General features: G+C 27.7%; 1 protein-coding gene across 2 annotated transcripts in view; it reads left to right on the forward strand.

Moving 5' to 3' along the window:
• Nucleotides 1-22,382, forward strand: part of LOC142318976 (protein GDAP2 homolog) — a 322,594-nt gene that overhangs the window by 192,324 nt on the left and 107,888 nt on the right. The window contains exon 8 of one of the 2 annotated variants that reach the window (XM_075355719.1): nt 1,227-1,377. In XM_075355719.1, coding sequence (XP_075211834.1) covers nt 1,227-1,377 — 151 coding nt within the window. The remainder of the gene's footprint in view (nt 1-1,226; nt 1,378-22,382) is intronic. The other variant, XM_075355728.1, reaches the window with a different exon arrangement.

A 22,382-nucleotide genomic window follows, 5' to 3' on the forward strand; every position in this document is an offset into this window, starting at 1 on the left:
ATACAATTTAAAAAATGGGTGTGGTCAAACAGTGTTGACACAACATAGAAATAAACAAAAAATTCCCTACATTAGGATTAATTTGTACATTACTTTATCTTTTTCACAAAAAAGGATGGTGCATAGGTTTGTATGTTTGTCATATATGCTCACATTTTTATTTTAGCTACTATTTGCGCAGAGCGAACCAATGGTGGTGTGCTGGGCGGCTGCGCACAGTGACTCTCTTCCACAAGAAACAGTTCATTGTAAATTAATTTACAGATTATTTAATTCAATTTAATTTCCAAGCGTAGATTATTTTTATTTTATATTTATATTTTAATTCTTTATTTAGCAGGAGAGAGTCGTTGGCATTCATCCAGCCAATGCATCGCGTGGTTCGCTTTACACCAATAGCAGCAGCTGGACCGACAACTAACGCAACCTCACAAGAATAAACGAAGAAGCAAATTCCCTGTTATCAATGTGTCTAGTGTGAAACATTATATTTCTACTAAAAACTATTAAATTCTATTTATTAAGACCATTTTAAATATAAAAGCACCAAAATGTTCAGAAAAATATTTCTGTAAAGTACTTAATATTCTCATAAAAATGAGGATACAAATGCATCGAGGGTCGAGGGGGCAAAACCCCTTGGCTAGATTGCTTAATAATCATAATAACTTGCAACTGTAGTTACATTTTAGTAGATGGAGTCATCCAATCTGGCTAGCCATTCCAAAGACAGTGCCATTAATTTAACTTCACGAACAAGTGACGATGTTGTAAGAGATTTATAATTAAATCCATTGAAAATCGACTAAACCTGTGACTATTTGAAGCAAAGTTCTGCAGCATTATGAGAAGAGCTGAATAGCAATGAGAATAATTACCCACCCAATTATTGAAATATAAAAAAAAAATATTGTGTGTAACTTTGTAATCAAGAGTATTTAATTTATATAATTTGATAAGGAGATCATTCATTATTTATATTTATTACAAGATATTACCTCATTATTAAATCATTGTTGTATTATATTTTCTATAGTGTTTAATTATATCATTGTTTTCTCAATTGACAAATGTTATTTTGCGTTATTTCATTACAACCATATATTTTACATTTTAAATGTATAATATATTAAAATTTCATATTCAATTATTTATGTAATTTATTCTTGCAATTTGTTATTTAAATTGGCAGTGAAAAGGTATTTATTTACTTTTTCTTGTTTCAGAAGAATCATCTGTGATAGATCTGTCTGGTACCTTGGGAGACTCTGTATTCAGCCAGATGCAGGGAGATCTGGATCAGCAGAGACTCTTAGGAGAGCGACCTCCACCATCTATTGATCCATTCCTTGTACGAGAGATCCACAATAAGGAGCGGTCAGTTAATAATTGATTAACCTAGTAATTGCTATTTATGATTTTTATAACCATTATTAATTATAAAATTTGGTATGTTATTTTTTTTGCAGTAGGAAAAGTTGCTCTAGTCAAGTGATATTAAATCGGAGTTTTTAAATTAATATTGTCTCTTCTACTTTGATTTTGTATTTTTAGAGGTGTGAAGTGGTTAGTATTAGACATTTCTTTTATGAAATGGTAAATTTGCAATTATTTTATTTCTGAATTTATTTCAAAGCATTATATATTTGTTATTATTTGAAAATAAAATAAATAATGAAAGTATAATATTCTTAACTAATACTTAGTTTATAAACCTTAAAAGAAGACTACAGATTTAAATCATCAGAAAATAAAAAGACAGCAAGTTTTATATATGTATAATTGCAAAAAAAAAACCGTAAGTTGGTAAGAGTAGACATTGATAATAATCATTAACAAATGATAGTAGAAAAGTAAAGTAATATTAAAGAAATTTATAAAAATCAAAGAAAGTAATTAAATAGAATCTGACAAATATGATGATTTATAAGAAGGCAGAAGTAAGAGAGAAGTTACCTAAAGTATGGAAGAGAAGAAATGCAAAGGCAGTAGAACAAATGAATTTTGGATGAATATGAAAGATGCCATAAAGGCAGCAGTAGAACAAACTATTTTATTACGGTAAGATCAGTAAAAAAGCCATGGCTTTACAGAGAGATGATTTAAAAATTTGTGGACAGAATGACATTTTAACTACAGGAAGAATGAAGAAGGTAAGAAACTCTACATAAAGTTGATTAATGAATTAAGGAGTGTAGCACAAAAGGAGGAAAGGTTTGCAAGCAGATAGACATAGATTTAAGAAGAAAAGGAAGGTATGAACTAATGTATAAAAACAATAATATGGATAACTGGAGGAAGAGTATGCATACTAAAGAAATTGTCAGTAGAAACGGCAAAGTATTGTAAAAAATATATATATATATATATAATTACGAAGGCGAAAGGAATGTATAGATCTATACCAAGCCAACAGAAAGCCTAAAAATCATCTCATAGAAGATCAGGTTGAAATAGGAACAGCAGTCCAAATTGTATAAGCAATATAAGATATAAAGAATGGAAAAATCTGTAATTAAATTTGAATGGAGTAGAGCTGTCAATAGAAGTGATTATATCCTAATGAAGAAAGGTTAACATAAATTGTGAAACTGTGTAACACAGTGTACAAGTATGATGTGACCAGAAGACTTATGAAAGAAGACCTATGTAATATTTTTTTTATCCAAAAAAATTACAATGAAATTGTAAACCATATGGTAAGAGTCTCACAGATATCATTTCTTCCGCTCAAAAACTAAAAATTTGTTATATAAATAAAACTGTTTTTAACAAAATGATACTGATATCAAAAAAGGTAAGACACGACTTAAAATCTGCATATCAAAATCTGTTATTAATTTAGAATTTTGTTAAAAAAAATACTAGTTATATTATAATAGACAATAGATACAATAATAGATAATAAACCATTTTTAAGCATTCCATATAGTAAGCAAAATATAGAAAAATCTGTTACAAAACTTTTACCAACCCAATTTAATTTATTAAACAACAAAATTGGGCTGGTAAGAGATTTTTAACAAATTTTTCTATTTTTTGCTTATTATATGGAATGCTTAAACAGTGTTTATTATCTGTTATTGTGTATCTATCGTCTATTACATATATTTAAATGTATTTTTTAAACAAAATTCTAAATTATTAACAGATTTTGATAATAGAGATGTAGTGTCTTACCTTTTTTGATGTTAGTATCATTTTGTTAAAACCCGTTTTATTTATGTTACTGAATTTTTTTTTTGAGCAGAAGAAATTATATCTGCGAGACTCTTACAGTACGGTTTAACAATTTCATTATAATTTTTTTGGCTGTGGCTGTTTTGTTGGATTATTTTATTTTTTTTATGAATTACTAATTGTTATCTTATAAATTTATTATTCAAATTTATTGCCTTTCTAGAACAAACAAGTACATTATTTGAATTTCTCAGCCATTTCTTTTTTTTCATATCAGTCACTTCATACCCGTATTTTTCCTTTTTAATAAAATTAGTATAATGACCTTCACGAATCGAAGGTCTGTTATGTATTTTACTTATTACTTTGTAAGTGTAACCCTTTTTATTGTATCTGTGGATACACTTTTTATATTACTATTAAGTGAACTTTTTTTTACTTCTCCATTAGTTACTTCAAATAGTTCTAATTGTAGAATAAAAATTTTACCAATTGAATTTATTTCTGTTTTGTGTAACAAATCTTTATTGCTACATTTACAACAGTTTCCTACTGTTCACGTTTTATTAGCATCTATAATCTCTTGTAAACTAATACTTTTATTTTATTTTTTTTAATTAAGTGATGGGAATTGAAAAAATTGTTTCATCCTCAGTATTTCGTTTACATACGAGAATTTACTATTAAAACAAGCTGTAGTATATTTTCTTTTAAATTTTATTATTTCAAGTACATTATCAAGTTTTTGTCTACCTAGTACTATCAAGTAATGCTGCTACCTAGCGGCGTGATTTGTAAAACCACCTTTTTGAGGAAATGTAATGTATTGCGAGTCCCACAGTTTATCAAATGGAAGAAAAAACTTCTAACAAAATTTGTGGTATTTTTTGAAAGTATTCTTTATTACAAATCTACTTGAACTGAAATATAATGTTTTCATGCTTATATTTCATTTTTTTTCTCATTTTCATTTCACTTGTATGTTAGGTCATGCTTAGAACTGTAAATGTAGTTGACTTCGCTGTGCCATCTAGTTCTGCGGACTCTTACTGGCAAAGTTCTAATGAACTTCTTGATGAAATTATTTGCATTTTGTATAAAAATAACTTTCTGGTGTGAATTATTTATTATTAATATTATACAGTTCAGTAAATAATAATACTTTTGTGTTTATGAAAATTAATATCAATAAATTGTAAATGAAATCAGTGACAACAAATGCAATTAAATTTGCTTGAATAGCCTTCTATTCTACATTTTACAAATTTCAAAGCACAATGTTTTATAGTTATACAAATTAAATAAATGTTAAAAAAATAAAATTAAAATAAAATGTAATGGATGAAAACATTAATTTAATGAAAAATAGGCTATAATCTGAACACTTCCCATAAAATTACTCCAGAACATAAATATAATGCGACCTTATAAAAATATTTCTGTTTGCAGTTAAGACAATAATAAAAGTCACATGTTGCTTGCATAAATGTTTGCTACATTTAGAACAAATAATGTTTGTTTTATTGTTATATTTTGAAGGTCAAAACTTGCATCGTGTGCATTTTGTCCCTGTAACTTCTCTGTTAGAAGTCAAGATTTTATCTTGTCCTTGTGTTACTTTCATAATGTTTAATGAATTCAATGTTCTAGTCATGTATACTTGTTTTTATATATGGTCTAATAAGTGATTTTCCTATCCCTTGTAAATAAAATCTTTTCCTTATTCCCGTTGGGATTGATTGATGTCCAAAGAACATATGAATTGTCTGTAAATTTGTCAAACATGTCAAATTATCCCTGGCGACTGGTTAGTTATGCGTTTGCAAGTGTATGTGGCTATGAATTGGTCAAGTTTACCTTCAGCACCTTTAGTAGTGTTATAATCTAAAATGTGTGGTTTTTGTTGTCAGCTCTCGTGCTTATCTCTATTCCAGTATATAAAGTACTCAAAGTACAACACTTTTGTTCTTTGTTGGAACATCTGTTGTGTTATTAGCATAAAAGAAAGATGAGATGTGAACATCCTTATTTGCTATTTGCACCTGCAATTCTTTCCTATTTTCTCTTATGGTACTAAGCACAGTTAGTTTCCATCTAAGTTCTTTTAGAAGAAGCTGCCCTAAACATTAACTTGTAAAAAAGTTATTTATTATAAGATAACACAACTCTTGTTCCCTAATTCTACTCTGGCTGGCCACCTGGTACAGTTCCAGTATAAACCTGCAATTTTAGCGTTTGAGAAATACTACTCTCGCATATTGTCCGTATCTTTATATCACACTTTGCAGGTTTGCTGGGAATAGATTGTTTGAATGGGCAAAGGCCATGAAAACCAACATGTTGTTCATCAGTTGTTATATTTCATCAGGATAATATAATTTTGGTAGAATGTCTACTCACTTTTCCCAAACTTCATGCATAGAAGCTAATTTATGTGTATGCCTTCATTGTTGATGTGTTGATCTATTATCAAAATATAAAAACTGGAGATGATGAACAAAACATTTCAAGGAACCTAATTGCTCAGAAAATGGGATGACCAGTATCTGGATCTCATAAGCTTTTTGTTGATTCCCCATGAGATTTATAAACCCCCGCCACTAATAATAAATCCCACCGTATGCCTGAAATGAGATGTTGTCCAAATTCTTGCATTTTCTCACTAAACTAAAGACCTCTCAATATTAGTAATTTTATCACTTCATTTTTGATAGAATTTGAAATAAAATGAAATGAACTCGCAGAGTATGTTATCCTGGAAGATTCATATCTCGTGACAACACCAAGAGCATTTTTGTTGTTTTGGGCAGCTTGTTGTCTGTGTCGTGGAGGCCCCACCTTCCACTGAATCTCTTCATCCTTAAAAAGTGTAATTATGCTTGCTGTAGAATTTCTTTTCCTTGCTCCACTATCATCATCAGAGTCATCACTATCACTATCTTTGTCTGCACTTTTATGACCTTCAATCTCTGACACTTTTTATTCATTGTCAGAAATTTCTATGTTTTCTTGAACTTTACTCTCTTCTATTTGATTTGCTATACTCATATTGTACTATATAAAACAATGAAATCAGACTAAATTGACTGAATTGTTTGCAGCTGTATTAGAGCACTGTGCCTGTTATATGTGCAAGTGACATGTCCAGACGTGATAAAAATTTAGAACTTCCATAATTACAAGATTCAAGTAAAGTGTGTAAACATATCGGGTTATTCAGTTCTTTTAATATAGATATTGTTGGGTAAAGTTAACAAAAAACACAGCTCGTATTTGCCAAAAGAAATTGGACTTTAATGAGAAAGAAAACAACTGAACTATGTTAAATCATAACCTTAAAAACTAAAAAGAAATTATGAAATTAACATAACTTAATGATACATAAGAATATTAACTGAAATCAGCATATCAGTAATAATAATATTAAATGAGAAAATACATGAATATACATTTTTTAAATACACATTTTGAAAATATACAATTTAACAATGCCTGAAAACAAGAGAACATAAAACACCTTATTTTCAATTAGATACTTAAAACATAACATCAATAGAAAAGTGTAACTGGAAAACAGTTGCACTACTGACATATACTGTAATATGAAAATTAGCAATGAACAGATTAACAGTCATTAACTTAGAAAAATAAATTACAATTCTTATTATTGGCACTGGCCTTTCCTGATTTATGAACAACAAACTTAGCATTAAATAATTCAAACATGTAATTCTAGTTTAATGTAAAAAAAGGCCACAATAATATTCTAGTACAAAAGAGTTAATTACAATAATCAAATTGAAATAAATAAACATATAAATAAAGTTCCTTTACTAGTAAGCTTTCTTGAAAATATAAAATTACAGAGAAGTCCTAAAACATAACTGCACATCAGGAGTAATTTGCTCTAGGTTAATTTAAGAGAAGTATTATGAATACAGTTCATGAGTAGAAAAGAATTAATCTCAGCGATTAACAAGTTACAAGATTAAATGATAGAGTTAATTACAATAACAACAAATTGAAATAATTAAGCACGTAAAATAGGTTGCAGCTGAACGATGACACAACCTTATATAAGCCACCTGTCGTGAATAAATGGTTTTTAAACTAAACTTGAAATTGAAATGCGTAAAGGTACGATGAACTGAATGTTCCACAAATTTTAATGATAAAATAACTGTTTAACGTAATAAATAATGAAAAATTGAACTTGCCTGTAGCACACAAATATTAGCAAGAGACGAACTCGTGAATGAAGGTAAATGAATACATACAGTAATCCTGGGCGTAGTCCGCAGTGGTGTATCAGGAATACAGGGGTGAGAAGTGGTTTAGAGGTAGAATAATACGTAGCATCTCAGATATGTAGCAACGAGTTTGGAGATTCTGCATCAATGAAAATATAATCAGCAGCTCAAGAAGATTCGGGGTCGATAGAATTGGCAGTTTGTAGTAATTGAAGCACTTTCGACAGAGATGTAATATAGTGAATTTGAAGAATAACTTAACAAAGAAACAAGGCTGGACGAACATAGAAAACTGTGAAATCACGAAAAACTGACGAGTAGAACTAGAGAATATTTTGACAGAGAAATACCGCAACGTTTATGAAGACGAAGATAGTATTAACATTATACGAGTGAAAGAGAACATCGAAGCCTGGTCCTCCAAGTCTGGAGGACTAGGATCCGCACAGCGTAAAAGTCAGGACTAGAATGAAAAACTGGCATGGTGAGAAGTAGGGGAAGTGAACAAAGCAATGGACAGAAGAGTGTGTGTGTGTGTGTGTGTGTGTTGACAACAAGAGTAGTGTCTAAGTGTTAGTATGAGAACGATTAGAGAAAACGTGTGGATTCGGGAACGAAGACATAACAAAAATAATTTACAAGCAAGCAGACCACTAAAGAATTACGTAAGATTGATAAAATAAATTTCTGAATACGCAAGTTGAAGAAATGACATCAGGGCAGACAAAGAGAAATAGACTTCTAGGAACTATGACAATATTGAAATTGGTTGAGAATAAAAAACACTTAAGAATAATATATGTATATATTAAGACTAAACAGTAATAAATAATGCGAGATATGAAATAAGCTAACACCAATATGATGATGCAACAGTCAGACAAGCTGGAGCCTGAGAGAAATTGATATCGAAAACAAACCCAAACAACCTATTTAAAAATACACGTAGATAAGCCTTACAAAAATGCAAAATAAAATTACTAAGCCTGTAAACTACAAGACTCGACCATAACCTTGAATTCATTGGAATAAAACGACTTTACGCAAACAGCGTAAACAGATATCATCATATAGTTATTTGCTGTGAGGCAGGCCTCTTGCCTCTATCCTTCTCTAATCTTAGCTAAATTTTTAAGATCCTGGTCCCTCCCACTGATTGTTTATAATTTTTATTATTTTCTGACTTTTTTTTATTTGTACCTTCTATCTACCACTCCTTTTAGTAGCTTCAATCAATCCTTTCTCCTCTTGTGATATGTCCCAATCAATTAGCCCCTCTATACTGAATTGTTTTGATTAAGGTTCTATTCTCATTAACTCCTTATTTTTCATTTTGTCTGTTAATTTCCCCTTCCATACTCTTTCAATACCTCCAGCCTTTCTTTTTCTTAAGTGATGAGAAAGAATGGAGTTAAGCTTCCAAACATAACACTTCACAAGATGTTTTTTCTAATTTAACTTCATCTTGCAACATAATAATGATTTCTTTTCATTAAATGCTTCCTTAACCATTTTTTTTTTCACTTTCACCGCAATTTTTTATTAAATGTATCTAATATCTGTATTGTTTTACTTGTTCAATTCTTACTTCTTTTGTGCAGGCATTCATTGTGATATTGTCTCTTATCCTCATTACCTTAGAGTGAGTGGTTTTCATTCTGCATGCTGTCTTATTGTTTTCTAATTTTACCATGTAAGCTTGAACGAATGTAGAACCATAATATGAATCCAGAAATTTCTAGATGAAAGGCTGAGATGCTGCCACTCTGCTATTGAATCGTAGTATTTTATATATAATTTATATTTAACTTGTTTATATATCAATTTTTGCTATAAATCTTTAAATTTATTCCACACAATTTGTTTAATTCAATAAACAAATTGATTATTTTAAAGTACCTTTATAATTTATTAATTATGTATTAAAGTTTTACAGCTTTATTAGTCTGGGCATTTCAGTAAATTGGAATTTAGTTGTGGTATGTTTGGAACATTATGAAATTCCTTAATTTGAATTATTTATTAAGTTAGTCTGTATAATAAGATGTTTTTTTAATCTTTGAATTGAATTTCTAAATCTTACATATTTTACAATTAAATAAATAATCTATTTTCTTATTGAAAAATTTTCTAGTTCATTGGGCCTGTTTTCCTATCCGATTAAAATGTATTATAATTTTTTAGCTGTTTCATTTTACATATTTTTGGGCAGTAAAAAATGATTTATTTTTTGAAGTTCATGTAACCCATTCTTAGAGAGTAAAAATCATTTCTCAAATTCAGGAATGAAAGTCAATAATTTTTCACTTTTGTGTTTAAGGAAATATTATTAGAATAAAACCCCAAATATCTTAATATATATTTTCTTATCTTAATGTTTGATAAAAAAGAAAAATAAATAAATATAATGTTATTCCGCACAGCATAAAAAACTTATGACAAAAATCTTATCTTTTTGTTTTCATAAATTGTTTACAGTGGTTAAAATATCCATAGGTGTTGTTTCCTGCTTTGGGTTATGGATATATATATCAAAGTATTAGCATAAATAATAATTTATTAGATTAGTGTAAAGCTAAAATATTTATATTCACATATTTTATTTTCATTTACTGTTTTATAACTAAAATCATATTTTTCTGTTTGTTCAGTAAAGATTAACAATGCTCACTATAAATAATAAAATACAGTATATAATAGACTGGGTCAATCATATAAATTGAAAGAGACGTAATGAATATGTAGCACGATGTGTACAGTTACATAGACACACAGTTAACACCTGAACCATAGATTGGATACACTATACCAAACCAAAACTATGATTCCTGAACTTAAAATATACTCTCTTGTAACTTTATAGATATTTCGTCTTGCAGTTGTACAGAACTAATCACTGTAGATTAATGGTACACGTGACTGCCAAAAAACAAGTGATTTTACTAAAAACTTATTTACAAACACATTCTGTGATCAGCAGTAGGATTTAAAATTAGTCTGTCTCTAAATTAATTTCATTTAGAGAAAAGAAAGAGCAAGAAAATGGTGTTGCCCATCCAAAGCCAGCAAAGACTTGTACAAGGAAATAAATAATTTTATGAAAATTACAATAGATTTTATGTAAAGAAAAGTAAATATTTCAAGTGATATATTTTTTAAGTGAAATAATTATAGTTTTAAGAAAGAATATTTTAAGAAATGAATATAAAATAATGTATAAAATCCTATTTTCTTTATTAAATGTAAATAATTTTTGATTTAATAAGATCTAAAGTTCTTTAGGTTTAATAAAATCAAAAATTCTTTAGCTTTATTAATACATAAATGATCTATATAGCTATTTCAAGTAGACCATTTTACATATGTAACATATAAAATATAAACCTCCAAACACCGTAATTTTGAAACTTAACATATTCATTTTTAATAATAGTTTTCTTATTATTCCGTCTTCAGTTTGTATTAAATTCTATTTTTATAACATTAAAACTTTTTACTTGTTGTTTACATGTTGTTTTGGAAATTGTAATTTTTCCCATTGTCATAATCTAAATAATATTGTAAAAGTACATGTACTTGTGCTGTCCAGTGTACAATACTGGATTGATGTATTAGCACAGCTAATGATCATTAGAGCACAATAGTTAAAACGTTATGAATTATTTGAATATTCAAAAAAGAAAGACGAAAGTATACAAACACACACACAAGTACAATCTAATATAATATAAGTAAATACAAAGCTTTCATAGATTCAATAGATTAGCTATTTGATATATTAGAATTACTCTATTACTTTATGATGCATTTATTTTGTACATCCAGCATTTTTACATTGTATTACTTTTAGTTTAATTGACGATTATTTATCTCATTTTCAGTTTTTATATGGGTCTCTTCTACAGTGCATAATGTATAATATATTGGGAAAATAAAGAAACTGGGAAAATCAACAATTTTTATTGTTTAGTTTATTATAAGCCTTAATTTTTTGCTGATCACAAAAAAGATTGTTTACTTAATGGTTGCCCATCAGCTCCCTGATATAAAGCAGTACTGATGGTTGATTTCTTTTTTAATAAATTACGTTATGTTGATTTCTTTTTTCTTTGGCATAGATTATGTTTCTTAATACCATATTAAATTGTTTACAGAGAAATATTAACAAATGAGTAAAAATAATAATCATTAGCTAAAATGCAGTAGTTTTGTTGGAGATAGTACATAAACCGTGTATCCAGTGTGCATTTTCCTTCTTCTTTTTTTACATCATGTCACATACTACAGCCTTGTTACATTATCAATTTTAGCTTATTTCAGAATTTGGCTAAATTAATTTTTTTTTGTAGCTACAAAAAAAGCATTGCATATAAGGAAAAATTCTAATCATTTGCTTCATTATAATAATTTTTAACTGATTTTAATTTTTCTATTAAATCAAAATTTCCAAAATAAATAATGTAGTGATAGAGAGAGTGACTGACTGGTGATGGCTGCTGTGCATTGTTGAAACTTGCAGCAAGTAGTTCATGTATATGATATAGTAATAGTGTAGCCTTAAAATTAAAAACTTTGTATTTGAATTTTGCCTCAAAAATAGCAATTATAAACATTTGATGTATGTAACTTTTGTTCTCCATTCATTCTTAACTTTTGTAATCCTTCATTTAGTTCCAAAGGTACAGAATATATGCTTTCATGGTTTTCTATTAACATTTGAAGATAACATCATAGTGAGATAAGGTTTTTGACTTATTTAATTATGTATCATTAGAGTATATGATATCGGCAATAAATGTAATGTTTAATACAAAACTTATTAATTAAGCATTGTACTTTTAATTTTTTTCTATACATTTTTCTTACATAGTTGATTTTATATAATTGTTTCTGTGGTTTCATTTTTTTGTATATATTATATTTCTGGATAATCTGGTATTTCTCAAATGAAAGTACTGGCAACGTACACGACTGCTTAACATGGTAATGTTATTTGTATATTTATAACAGAAGACAATACTTGATTGGTTTTATCACTAGAAGTAAAATTTGTGTAAAAATTACAAGATATAATTCCCTTTTTTATTTCTTTTCTTTTTAACCTTTAAAAGATCATAAAAGTACATATTTAAAATGTTCTAAAGTTTTCTGTATAATAAAGTTCACTACACATGTAAATAAATTGCATAACATGTATTAGGTCTAAAACTAATTATTATAAACCTTTTGATCACCTGAGTTGAATTTTGGGTTAATTTTTATAATAGATAGATAGCGGATTAGATAATCTCATTATAGTTGAGATACATGAAAAACTGCCACTTGTGTTCAGATTATCAGTTTGTTCAGATGTTCAAACTATTCAGGTGTTTTGGGTATGTAACAAAATACTTTTTCTATCTATAATGAAATATCAGTGGGTTGTTTATTACATGTGTTACACATACTCGTATACCATTTTTTCCATTATATACTTAAATCACAACATATAATACTATTTATTAGACTTTAAATACATATTAGTCGGCACTATGGAATGAAAAAAAGTTTTATGTGCATTTTGCATTTTCAAATAAAACTATTTATCACATAAATAAATGTAATAAAATATATTTCGTCGTAGATTGTTTTGATCAGCTTCCAGTAAACATTTTTTTTAAATATGCACTGAATAGTATGATAATTTTTTGCTGTTTTTCCCATCAGTTAAAATCTTATCTTCAACAGTAATCTTATTTAACACCCCCTTAATAATTTTTTCAATGGTGAGATTTTCATTGTATAATATCCATCTTCATTTGTATTAACTGATATTTCAACTTTACCTATTTCTGTAGATATGAAGTCCTCAGCTTCTGTAGTCAGATCATTTATGATATTTTTATTCACACAAGTATAATATTTTAGCATTTTTGATCAGATTTAGAGGGTATATATCTATTTTATTCTAGAAAATATACTTTTGTTGTATTCATTTTGTACTGTAATTAGAATTAGTAATAAAAAAATTTTGAGTCGATTTTTTTAAAAAGAATTTATTCAAAAAATAAAAGTATGTAAAAGGTTGTCCTTGTTTGGATTAATGGAGTGTTTAGATTAATGTATCTTTTAGTAAAAATAGTAATAGCAAACTTATATATTTAGTTAGTATGGTTTTTACAGAATCTGTAAGTTTTTTTGTGTGTTACTAACTTGGCTTCCATAGATACACTGAATTATTGCTCAATCAGTATTTTGATAATATAATTTTAACAAACCTTTCAGATGAGCATGTTAATTGTCAATTATTATGCCGTTAAACATTATGTACAGTTAATTTTTAGGACAAATATCTCAAAAATGGGCTAAAAGATTTTCATAAATTATAGTTTTAAATTCATCCTTTTCAGTTCAAAATGTTTTGATTTCAAAACATTCAGATTGTTAAATAATTTTGAACTATTATTTGTCATTACAAGCAAATAATAACCATGTATTAAAGTAAACGGATATAAAATTTGGTTGCCCAAAAGGAATTATAGAGTACTTTCCTGTCATGTGTCAGGTGGGACAATAAACAATTTTTATAAAAAGTTTTGCTTCATAACTTTATAGTTATTTAATTTATAATACTGAATTTAATTCTTAAAAGTAAATATGTGGAAAAATTTAACAGTTTGTTAATTGAAATTCTACTCTTCTATTTAAAACACTGATAAATAGTCATTCAAAATCTGGAATGATGTGGGTATGGATTTTATTAACATCCAATTTACTATAGCTGTAAACAGTCTTGCACTCTTGTATATAAAAAACAATCCTTCTCAAATGCTTCTTTCTTCTGGGTCATAATTATGCACTAGTTTCTCTCCCATCTCAAAATTGAAAAGGATGTCATCTCCCTCATCACTTCTTTTCAGAAGCTATTCACAGGATTCCTTTTGTTGTTCTTTTGTGAGTTTGCATTTCACCCACTGGAACAGCTTTTATGGTAGCTCAGTTGTGCAATAACATATCTTACTTATTCTTTTATACCTATCTGGTTTGCAATGCAATGTTGTGTTATGTGACAGTCATTTTGAATTAATTTATCTAATTTATTTTGGTGTTTCTCATCAATCACAGAAACTGATTGCACTGTAAGGTTCTTTCTCAATATTTGCTATACCAGCTTCTGATGCATGAAATTATATTGCCCACCTACTAACAGTAATTCGAACAACAATTTCATCACCATAAACAGCTTTTAGATGATGATGCTGATGATTGCACTGATAAAAATGTTTTGTTTCCTAACATGCAATACATGATTTTAATCTGTTTTTTGATGCTGAAAATGAATATGAACTTAGAATCTTTCTATCACCCACGATTTTCAAAAAAAATTTAAATTTTAATTAAAGGGTTTTTTTCAATGTGTAGTTAGCATTTTAAGCTCCTTATTGTTTAGCTTATTCTTTATTGTTTACCTTTGTTAACATAATTTGTAAGCTATAAATAAACAATACTAGACATAGAATTAAATCATACATAGTCACATATTATGACATCATATCTAATACTGAAGAGTGAGCCTCCATGGACAAGATTAATCATGTCTGTGCAGGTCAAAACATTTAGCAGAACACAGTTGTGTTGTTTGTATTAAGCACTGGATTTTGGAATGAATTAATTTTGTTCAGTCTTATTGCTGTCTTAAGTTTGTTAACAGTGCAGTGTCATAATGCCTAGAAATTGTGTAAATGTTTTTGATGCCTTTTGTTATTTATATGGTGAGTTTACTGTAAAATCCAATAGAAAAAATATTACACCTTTAATTAAAAAAGATATCATTTGTACTTTCAGTGTAAAATTGGTGATCAGAATAAGAAGTGAAACCACTAGGTTGGTCTGGTGGTGATTGTGTCTTCCCAGATCAGCTGATTTGGAAGTCGAGAGTTCCAGTGTTCAAGTCCTAGTAAAGGCCCTAGCACTTTTATATGGATTTGAATACTAGATCGTGGATACCGGTGTTCTTTGGTGGTTAGGTTTCAATTAACTACACATCTCAGGAATGGTCGAACTGAGACTGTACAAGACTATACTTCATTTACACACATACATATCATCCTCATTCATCCTCTGAAGTAATACTTGAATGGTAATTTCTGGAGGCTAAACAGGAAAAGAAAGAAGGATAAGACATGGGCTCCTCATATATTATGCACTAATTGTTTTGTGTATTTAAGAGGATGGCTGAAAGGTACACGGAAAGCTTTGCCATTTAGTGTACCTATGGTTTGGCGTGAACCAAAGGATCATGTAACTGATTGTTACTTTTGTTTAACAAGTGTGTCAAAAAAATATAATATCTAAACATACTGTAAAATATTCTGCATTGCAATCTGCAATCAGACCTGTACCTCACAGTGAAATTATTTCAGTTCCTGAGCCACCTATGAATGTATGTTTCGAAAGCAGCAATGAAGAATCAGGCAGTACTGAAGAAGACAGTAATGATTTTGATTTTGAATTATCTTCCACTAAACCACATCTTATATCACAAGGTAAATTAAATGACTTGGTTAGGGGTTTAAATTTATCAAAAAATATCAAGCTGAATTATTAGGATCAAGACTGCAAGTCTGGAATTTACTTCAAAAAGATTGAAAAATTTCGGACTTTCAAAGCCGACAAAAAGAACTTCATGAAAATAATTTTGTTTATTGCACAAAATTGATGAATTTATGTTGCACGTAGGACAAGTTCATAAACCTGAGGACTGGCATCTTTTCATAGATTCGTCTAAGTATAGTTTAAAAGTGGTTCTACTACACAACTGTAACAAATATCCTTCAATACCAATCACTTATGGTATTAATTTGAAAGAGACATACAATGTGATAAAAGATGTTCTTGAAAAGATAAATTATAAAAACCGTAACTGGAACGTATGTGGTGATTTGAGAGTTATAAATATTTTGTTAGGTATGCAGTTACTCTACTAAGAAGTACATGTGTTTTCTTTGCGAATTGGACAGCCGAGCTAGAGATAAATATTATGTTACCAAAGAGTGAAAGAAACTAAACAACTTAACTCCAAATGGGAATAATATTATTCATGAGCCCTTAGTTGAGCCCAAAAAAATATTTTTACCCCCCTCTCCATATCAAGCTAGGACTAATGAAAAATTTTGTAAAAGCATTGAAGAACGATAGTCCCAGATTTTTGTATATCAGGAGATTTCTGAATGTAAGTAAAGGAAAAATTAAAGAAGGAATATTTGTTGGTCGTCAAATAAGAGAGTTGGTCAAAGATGATGTATTTAAGTCAATGTTAAATAATGTAGAAAGTGCTGCTTGAATTTCATTTAAAGATGTTTGCAAAAGTTTTATCGGCAAACAAAATTCCGACAGTTACCATGATATTGTTAATAGACTTCTTACTTTATACAGAGCTATGGGATGTAATATGTCTTTGAAAGTATATTTCCTCTACTCAATCCGGAGGTTTTCCCGTAAAACCTTGGAGATGTAAGTGATGAACACGGTGAACATTTCCACCAACACATTTCTGTGATGGAAAGCCGCTTATAAAGGTAAATGGAATACTAACATGCTATGCTAATATTGGACATTAATTTGGGATGTGCCTGAGGCTATTTATAAAAGAAAATCATCAGTGAAATGATTCTATCACAGGTGTGGTCATGCAAAATTATAAATTTTATAGATTTTAACTATATTTTCCCTCAATTTTTCTGAAGCGTAATTTATTTAAAACTAAGGGTAATAGAAAAATTGTATTTACAGATCTGTAATGTGCACAAAAAAGCAATTCAAGAAATGGTATCACTTTTAGAGAAACAAAATTTTTTTTTTGTCTTAGTGTTATCACTAGCTATTTTTTCGCTGTTAAAACACAGTCATTCCATATTGTTAAAACATGTTAACATAGCAGGCATACTGAGCTACGTAACATTGGTGGCTGAAAGAAAATGAGAGCATGCGTCAATAAATTCATGAATTTCAGATTGTTAATAATATTGGAATAAAACTACCAAGTGACATCACCTGTTGCTTTTTATATTATTTTGTTCTCTTGTTTCACTCCAGTGTGCATAACATTTCAGCTGCCCCTCGTAAAACTAACTGACCTAGTTCTCACACCCCACAGGAATAGCGTCTTAACTATGCTACAGCCACTGTTTGTGTGCGTAGATGTCAGTTGGTGCTTCAGAATTTATTTAAGGGAATGTTCATAATAGTAATAGGATGATTAATAAAAACCACTATTTAATCACATAGACTAAAATTAAAAGACTTAATTTCAGTTTAATTTTTCTGAGTGAAAGATAAGGAGTAGAATATTTTTAAGTTACGTGGCTTATCAATCAATTCAGAACACATACTTCTGATTCAGGTGATGAGGATATTGATGAATCTTGAGTCTTTAAAAATGAGTATCAAATTAATTATTTGTAGTAACTTGAGTGATTTTACTGATAATTCGAATAAGCCTATGTGTTTTGTGCATGTGCATAATCTATATAAATAAAAATGTAAATGTTCATTTGTTCAAAATCTCAAATCTCCAAAAATTCTTCACCAATTGCTTTGAAATTTTGACAATGTTACATTCAAATGCACATGTGTTTTTATATACCTACTATTTACATACCTAAGATGTTACACCTATGACAGCTAAAAACATGCTTTTTTTAAAAAAACAATGCTATCTGTTGGACAAAAAAGCAACACACACTATACTAAATATTTTTCAGTTCCATTTCATTGTTTCTGATATGTGTGTCCGCTATAGACTAAAATTATTGTTTCTTAATAGTGATAAATAAAATAAGCTTAAAAGTTGAAACATTCAAATAAAATGTAAAGTTATAAATGGTAATTTAAATTGTACCATCTTATGTAATTTGATTTTTAATTAAATATAGTAACCTATTATATTTACCTATGGTAAATGAAAGATATGTATTTCTATTCTACAAAAATCCACATTAGCAATTTTCTTTTTATTACTTTAATATCTTGCCACACTACCTACCTAACTGATAAATTGGCAAGAAGTTTGCCACTGTTCAGAAGGTTTCAGGTTTGAATTTCAGTCAGCTTGTGGCATTCATGCTACAAAATTCATTTTTCATTCATCATAAAAAAAAGAAAAATAATTATAATTGGGTGCCAAACAATCTTTTCTGTATGACTAAATCTATTTTCAGTATATTATTATTACATGGTTTAACTCATTGAAAAAACAATAGGAAAACCAGGTACTTTAAGATTTATTTCAGATAAGTAAATTAAATAACAGAGCAAAACTCATTAAATTTATAATTAAATTAAATTATAAATTTAATACACTTTTAAATAATCTAAATATAAAAGAGAATCATTTAAAGAAAATTTTATAAATTTCTCAAGACTGTGCAGTTAAATAAATTTGATCTTCAATAGCAAAAGATTAGTATTGTTTTATAAATTTAAAATAAATATAAAAACCAACTTTTAAAAAACTTCTATTAAAAAAAAAATTATTTTTTAATTTTTATTTATAGAAAGCACCAAATTTAAAACAAATAACCTGAAATTTTTTTAAACTCTAAATGTAAATATATTTGAAAACATTAATTTTTAAATACAGTTTTTATTGTAGGTTTTAATCAGTTTTTTTTGTATGTTCTATACATTTTATTAAAATTTGTAAAACTAATAGCTGCTGGTATGAAAAAAGCCACTTGTAAGAAATACAAAGGTGAAAAACCTGCAGTTTATAAAAATAAAAAAGGTGTTCAGAGAAATGACATACTGATTGCTGAGAGACATTTTGGAATGCAAAAATATGTATTATTTTTAGCCATTGTTTTTCAATTAATTTTCTTGGATTTTCATGTGGAAATATTTAAGAAATCAAACTGACATCGGGCAAAATGATATCGTAATATTATAATCTAATACCAAGTGATGATGATGGTAATGGCAAAAAAAAAAAAATGAAAAGTATACAGTCTATTTTTTTTCAAAAATTTTCCATTTATAACGAGCAGTATATATTGGACTACCATAGGAATTTGTCTTTTTTTTTTTTTTTTTTTGTCTTCAGTCATTTGACTGGTTTGATGCAGCTCTCCAAGATTCCCTATCTAGTGCTAGTCGTTTCATTTCAGTATACCCTCTACATCCTACATCCCCAACAATTTGTAGGAATTTGTCTAAAAAATAAATAAGTCATCAAAATCAATCCAGTGAAGGATAAGGGTATAAAATTCTTTAAAAAAAATTGGATTTGGGTCAAATAAAGAACCTTCTCTTTTTGTTGAAGTTTTTTAAAAAATTGATAAAGTTACCAACTCAAATTGTATATTTGTTTTTATTTACAACTTTGAATTCAGTGAACCAACTAGTAAAATTTCTCAAAGGTTTTTTAAAAAAAATTACTTTTACAACATGTTTAGGTGATTTCATTCTTGCTGCTATCATCATTATAAGTAAGTAGACTGCTAGACTTGATTCAGTTCTGATCAGATTTCTTGGTTATTTAGTTAATATAGATATAACCCGCAGAAACATAAAAATAACATTAAAACGAAAACTTATGAAATATTTTCTTAAGTTGTTAGTACATTTTATTCTTTTAAATGCAATACATAACCTTTCTTTAAAAGACTGTAAAATTTAACTTGAAAAAAAATTAATTTTTTACTGTAACATCATTACTTTATCAGTTGATTAAATTAAAAATATTTTGTTTCTTATTTCAAATGTATTTTTTAGAATCGATCTTTTTAATTTTTAAATTCCCCTGTTTTTTCATTATTACTTCATTATTTTTATTTAAGAAGTAGTGTGTATTCATTCATAAATACAATTTAAACTTTCCAGAGCATAAATTAGCTTCATTTTTATGAGTGTTAAATTTTTGAGGTTTTTGGCCTCTTATATCTACTTATTTTTTTGTCCATCTTTTAAGGGAATTATTATACAAGTATCAAATTAAAATAAAAATAATATGTCATTAAGAGATGCACTTTTGGCAGCCAAGAACTACCTCCCAGTTAAATAAAATAAAAATCTAGCTTTTTGTTTTTACAGGTTGTATTTATATATTACTTTAAGGTTATGTCACTTCAGAATTCAAGTTATAAAAAGATATTTGATTACAATTCTTTACATTGATTCATGCAAAATTTCACTTGCTCATTAATCAGAGTAACCTTGCAAAACATTTTTCCAAAAAGATTTGTTAATTTTTTACAAAATATCATATACTGATTGTATCACAAATTTTTTCCATTATTTTCACAAGTAGAGTAGGTTATGAAAGTCCTAGGAGAACTTTTTGATACACTCTGCTTATTCTACCTACTAAGAAAGCTTTGCAAAAAAATTTGTTCTCAAAAGATAGGATTTCCTTATAGTCTGGTGATAACTTCAACCCAAATGTTTGGCCAACATACTTTGTATTGTAGTTCTAAGCTCTTAGGAATTAAATTGCTTCGTTTTTTTATGTAATAAAAACTGATTAATTTAAAACATTTTCACAAGAAATTCATTGAAAATTTTGAACTTCATTATTATAGTTTTTTTATAATAAAAATAATAATATGTATTTGCTTATGAAGAAAAAAGTTTTCCACATAACATGAAATGAAATAAATACAATTTTTTCAGTAATTCTTATAGTTCTTACTTGAGTCATACTTTTATGAATACACAGTAGTATTATCCATTGGTAGATAATGGTAAATAATATTAGGTGAGAATTAAATATTTTTTCTTAATAATTAATTACATTTTGAGTCCATAAAAAGTTTAAGCCTGTGTAGGTACTTTTAAAAACTAACAGCATCTCAATAAAAACATTGTGCTACTACGAGCCATGTGTATGCTTTTTCATTAAGTGTCATTAAAAAAAATGTCATCTTTAAATTATCATCTCTACTATACACTGTTATTATTATTATTATTTAAAATTGCATAATTTTCATGGAATAAAGGAAAATTTAAAAACTCTCTTTGATAAATTGAAAATTATTATTACCCAACAATATTTTGGACAACTTAAATAAAAAAAGTAATTTTTAATATGTTTTAAAATTTTACTCCTTAAAAGATTGAAGATCCTCGCTTTCTTTTTATTGTTTTATCCTGACACAAATTTCTTCCCTTCATGGTTTTTGTTGAATGTATTGTTTTCATCTTAACTTTTATAGATCTATGTAAAAAAAACAAAATTGAATAAACTTTCAGAAATTAAAATTAATTTTAAAAAACATTCATTGTAACAACTGCTGTGGTCATTAGTCAGTAAATAATTAAATTAAATAAACTATGTAAATTTTCCAAAAAAAAATAGTGTTGATTTTTTATGTAATATTCTACTCATAGTAAAAAAAATTAATAAAAATGAAAATAATATCAAAACGAATTAGTTTGTAAAATGTTGAAACAAAATAATATAAATTTTTTTAACATTATTGAATAATTATTAATTTTATTGTGAGAAAAGAGGAAATTTAATTCAGCACCATTTTATTCTAGAAAGCATGTATGTTGCAACTTTAATAGCACTAAACAGCATTAAACGCTTTATGCACAATTTAATTATTTGGATTACTAATACCTCTAATTTCTTCTTTTAACTGTTAAATTTGCTGATATAAAAAAAAAAATTTTAAATTGTGACTTGAGCCATTTTTCATTTTAAAATGTTAGTAATTTACTCTGTTTTAAGTATAGTAATAATACAAATGCCTTTTTTCATACAAACATCGACATATCCATTAACAACCACATTTATATGTATTTAATGTTGTTCTCTCATTATCATTAAGATGTACCTTAATTATTTCAAAATGTATGCAATAATCATATTATTGATGATGTCCCTTACATAAAACTGAAGGGTTTCGTATCTTGATTCTCATTTAAACTGGTTCATTTTTTATTTTTATAATAAAATAAGTTGAAATTTAT

This window comes from Lycorma delicatula, chromosome 1 (genome assembly GCF_047948215.1).
Source record: "Lycorma delicatula isolate Av1 chromosome 1, ASM4794821v1, whole genome shotgun sequence".
Classification (NCBI taxonomy): Eukaryota; Metazoa; Arthropoda; class Insecta; order Hemiptera; family Fulgoridae; genus Lycorma; species Lycorma delicatula.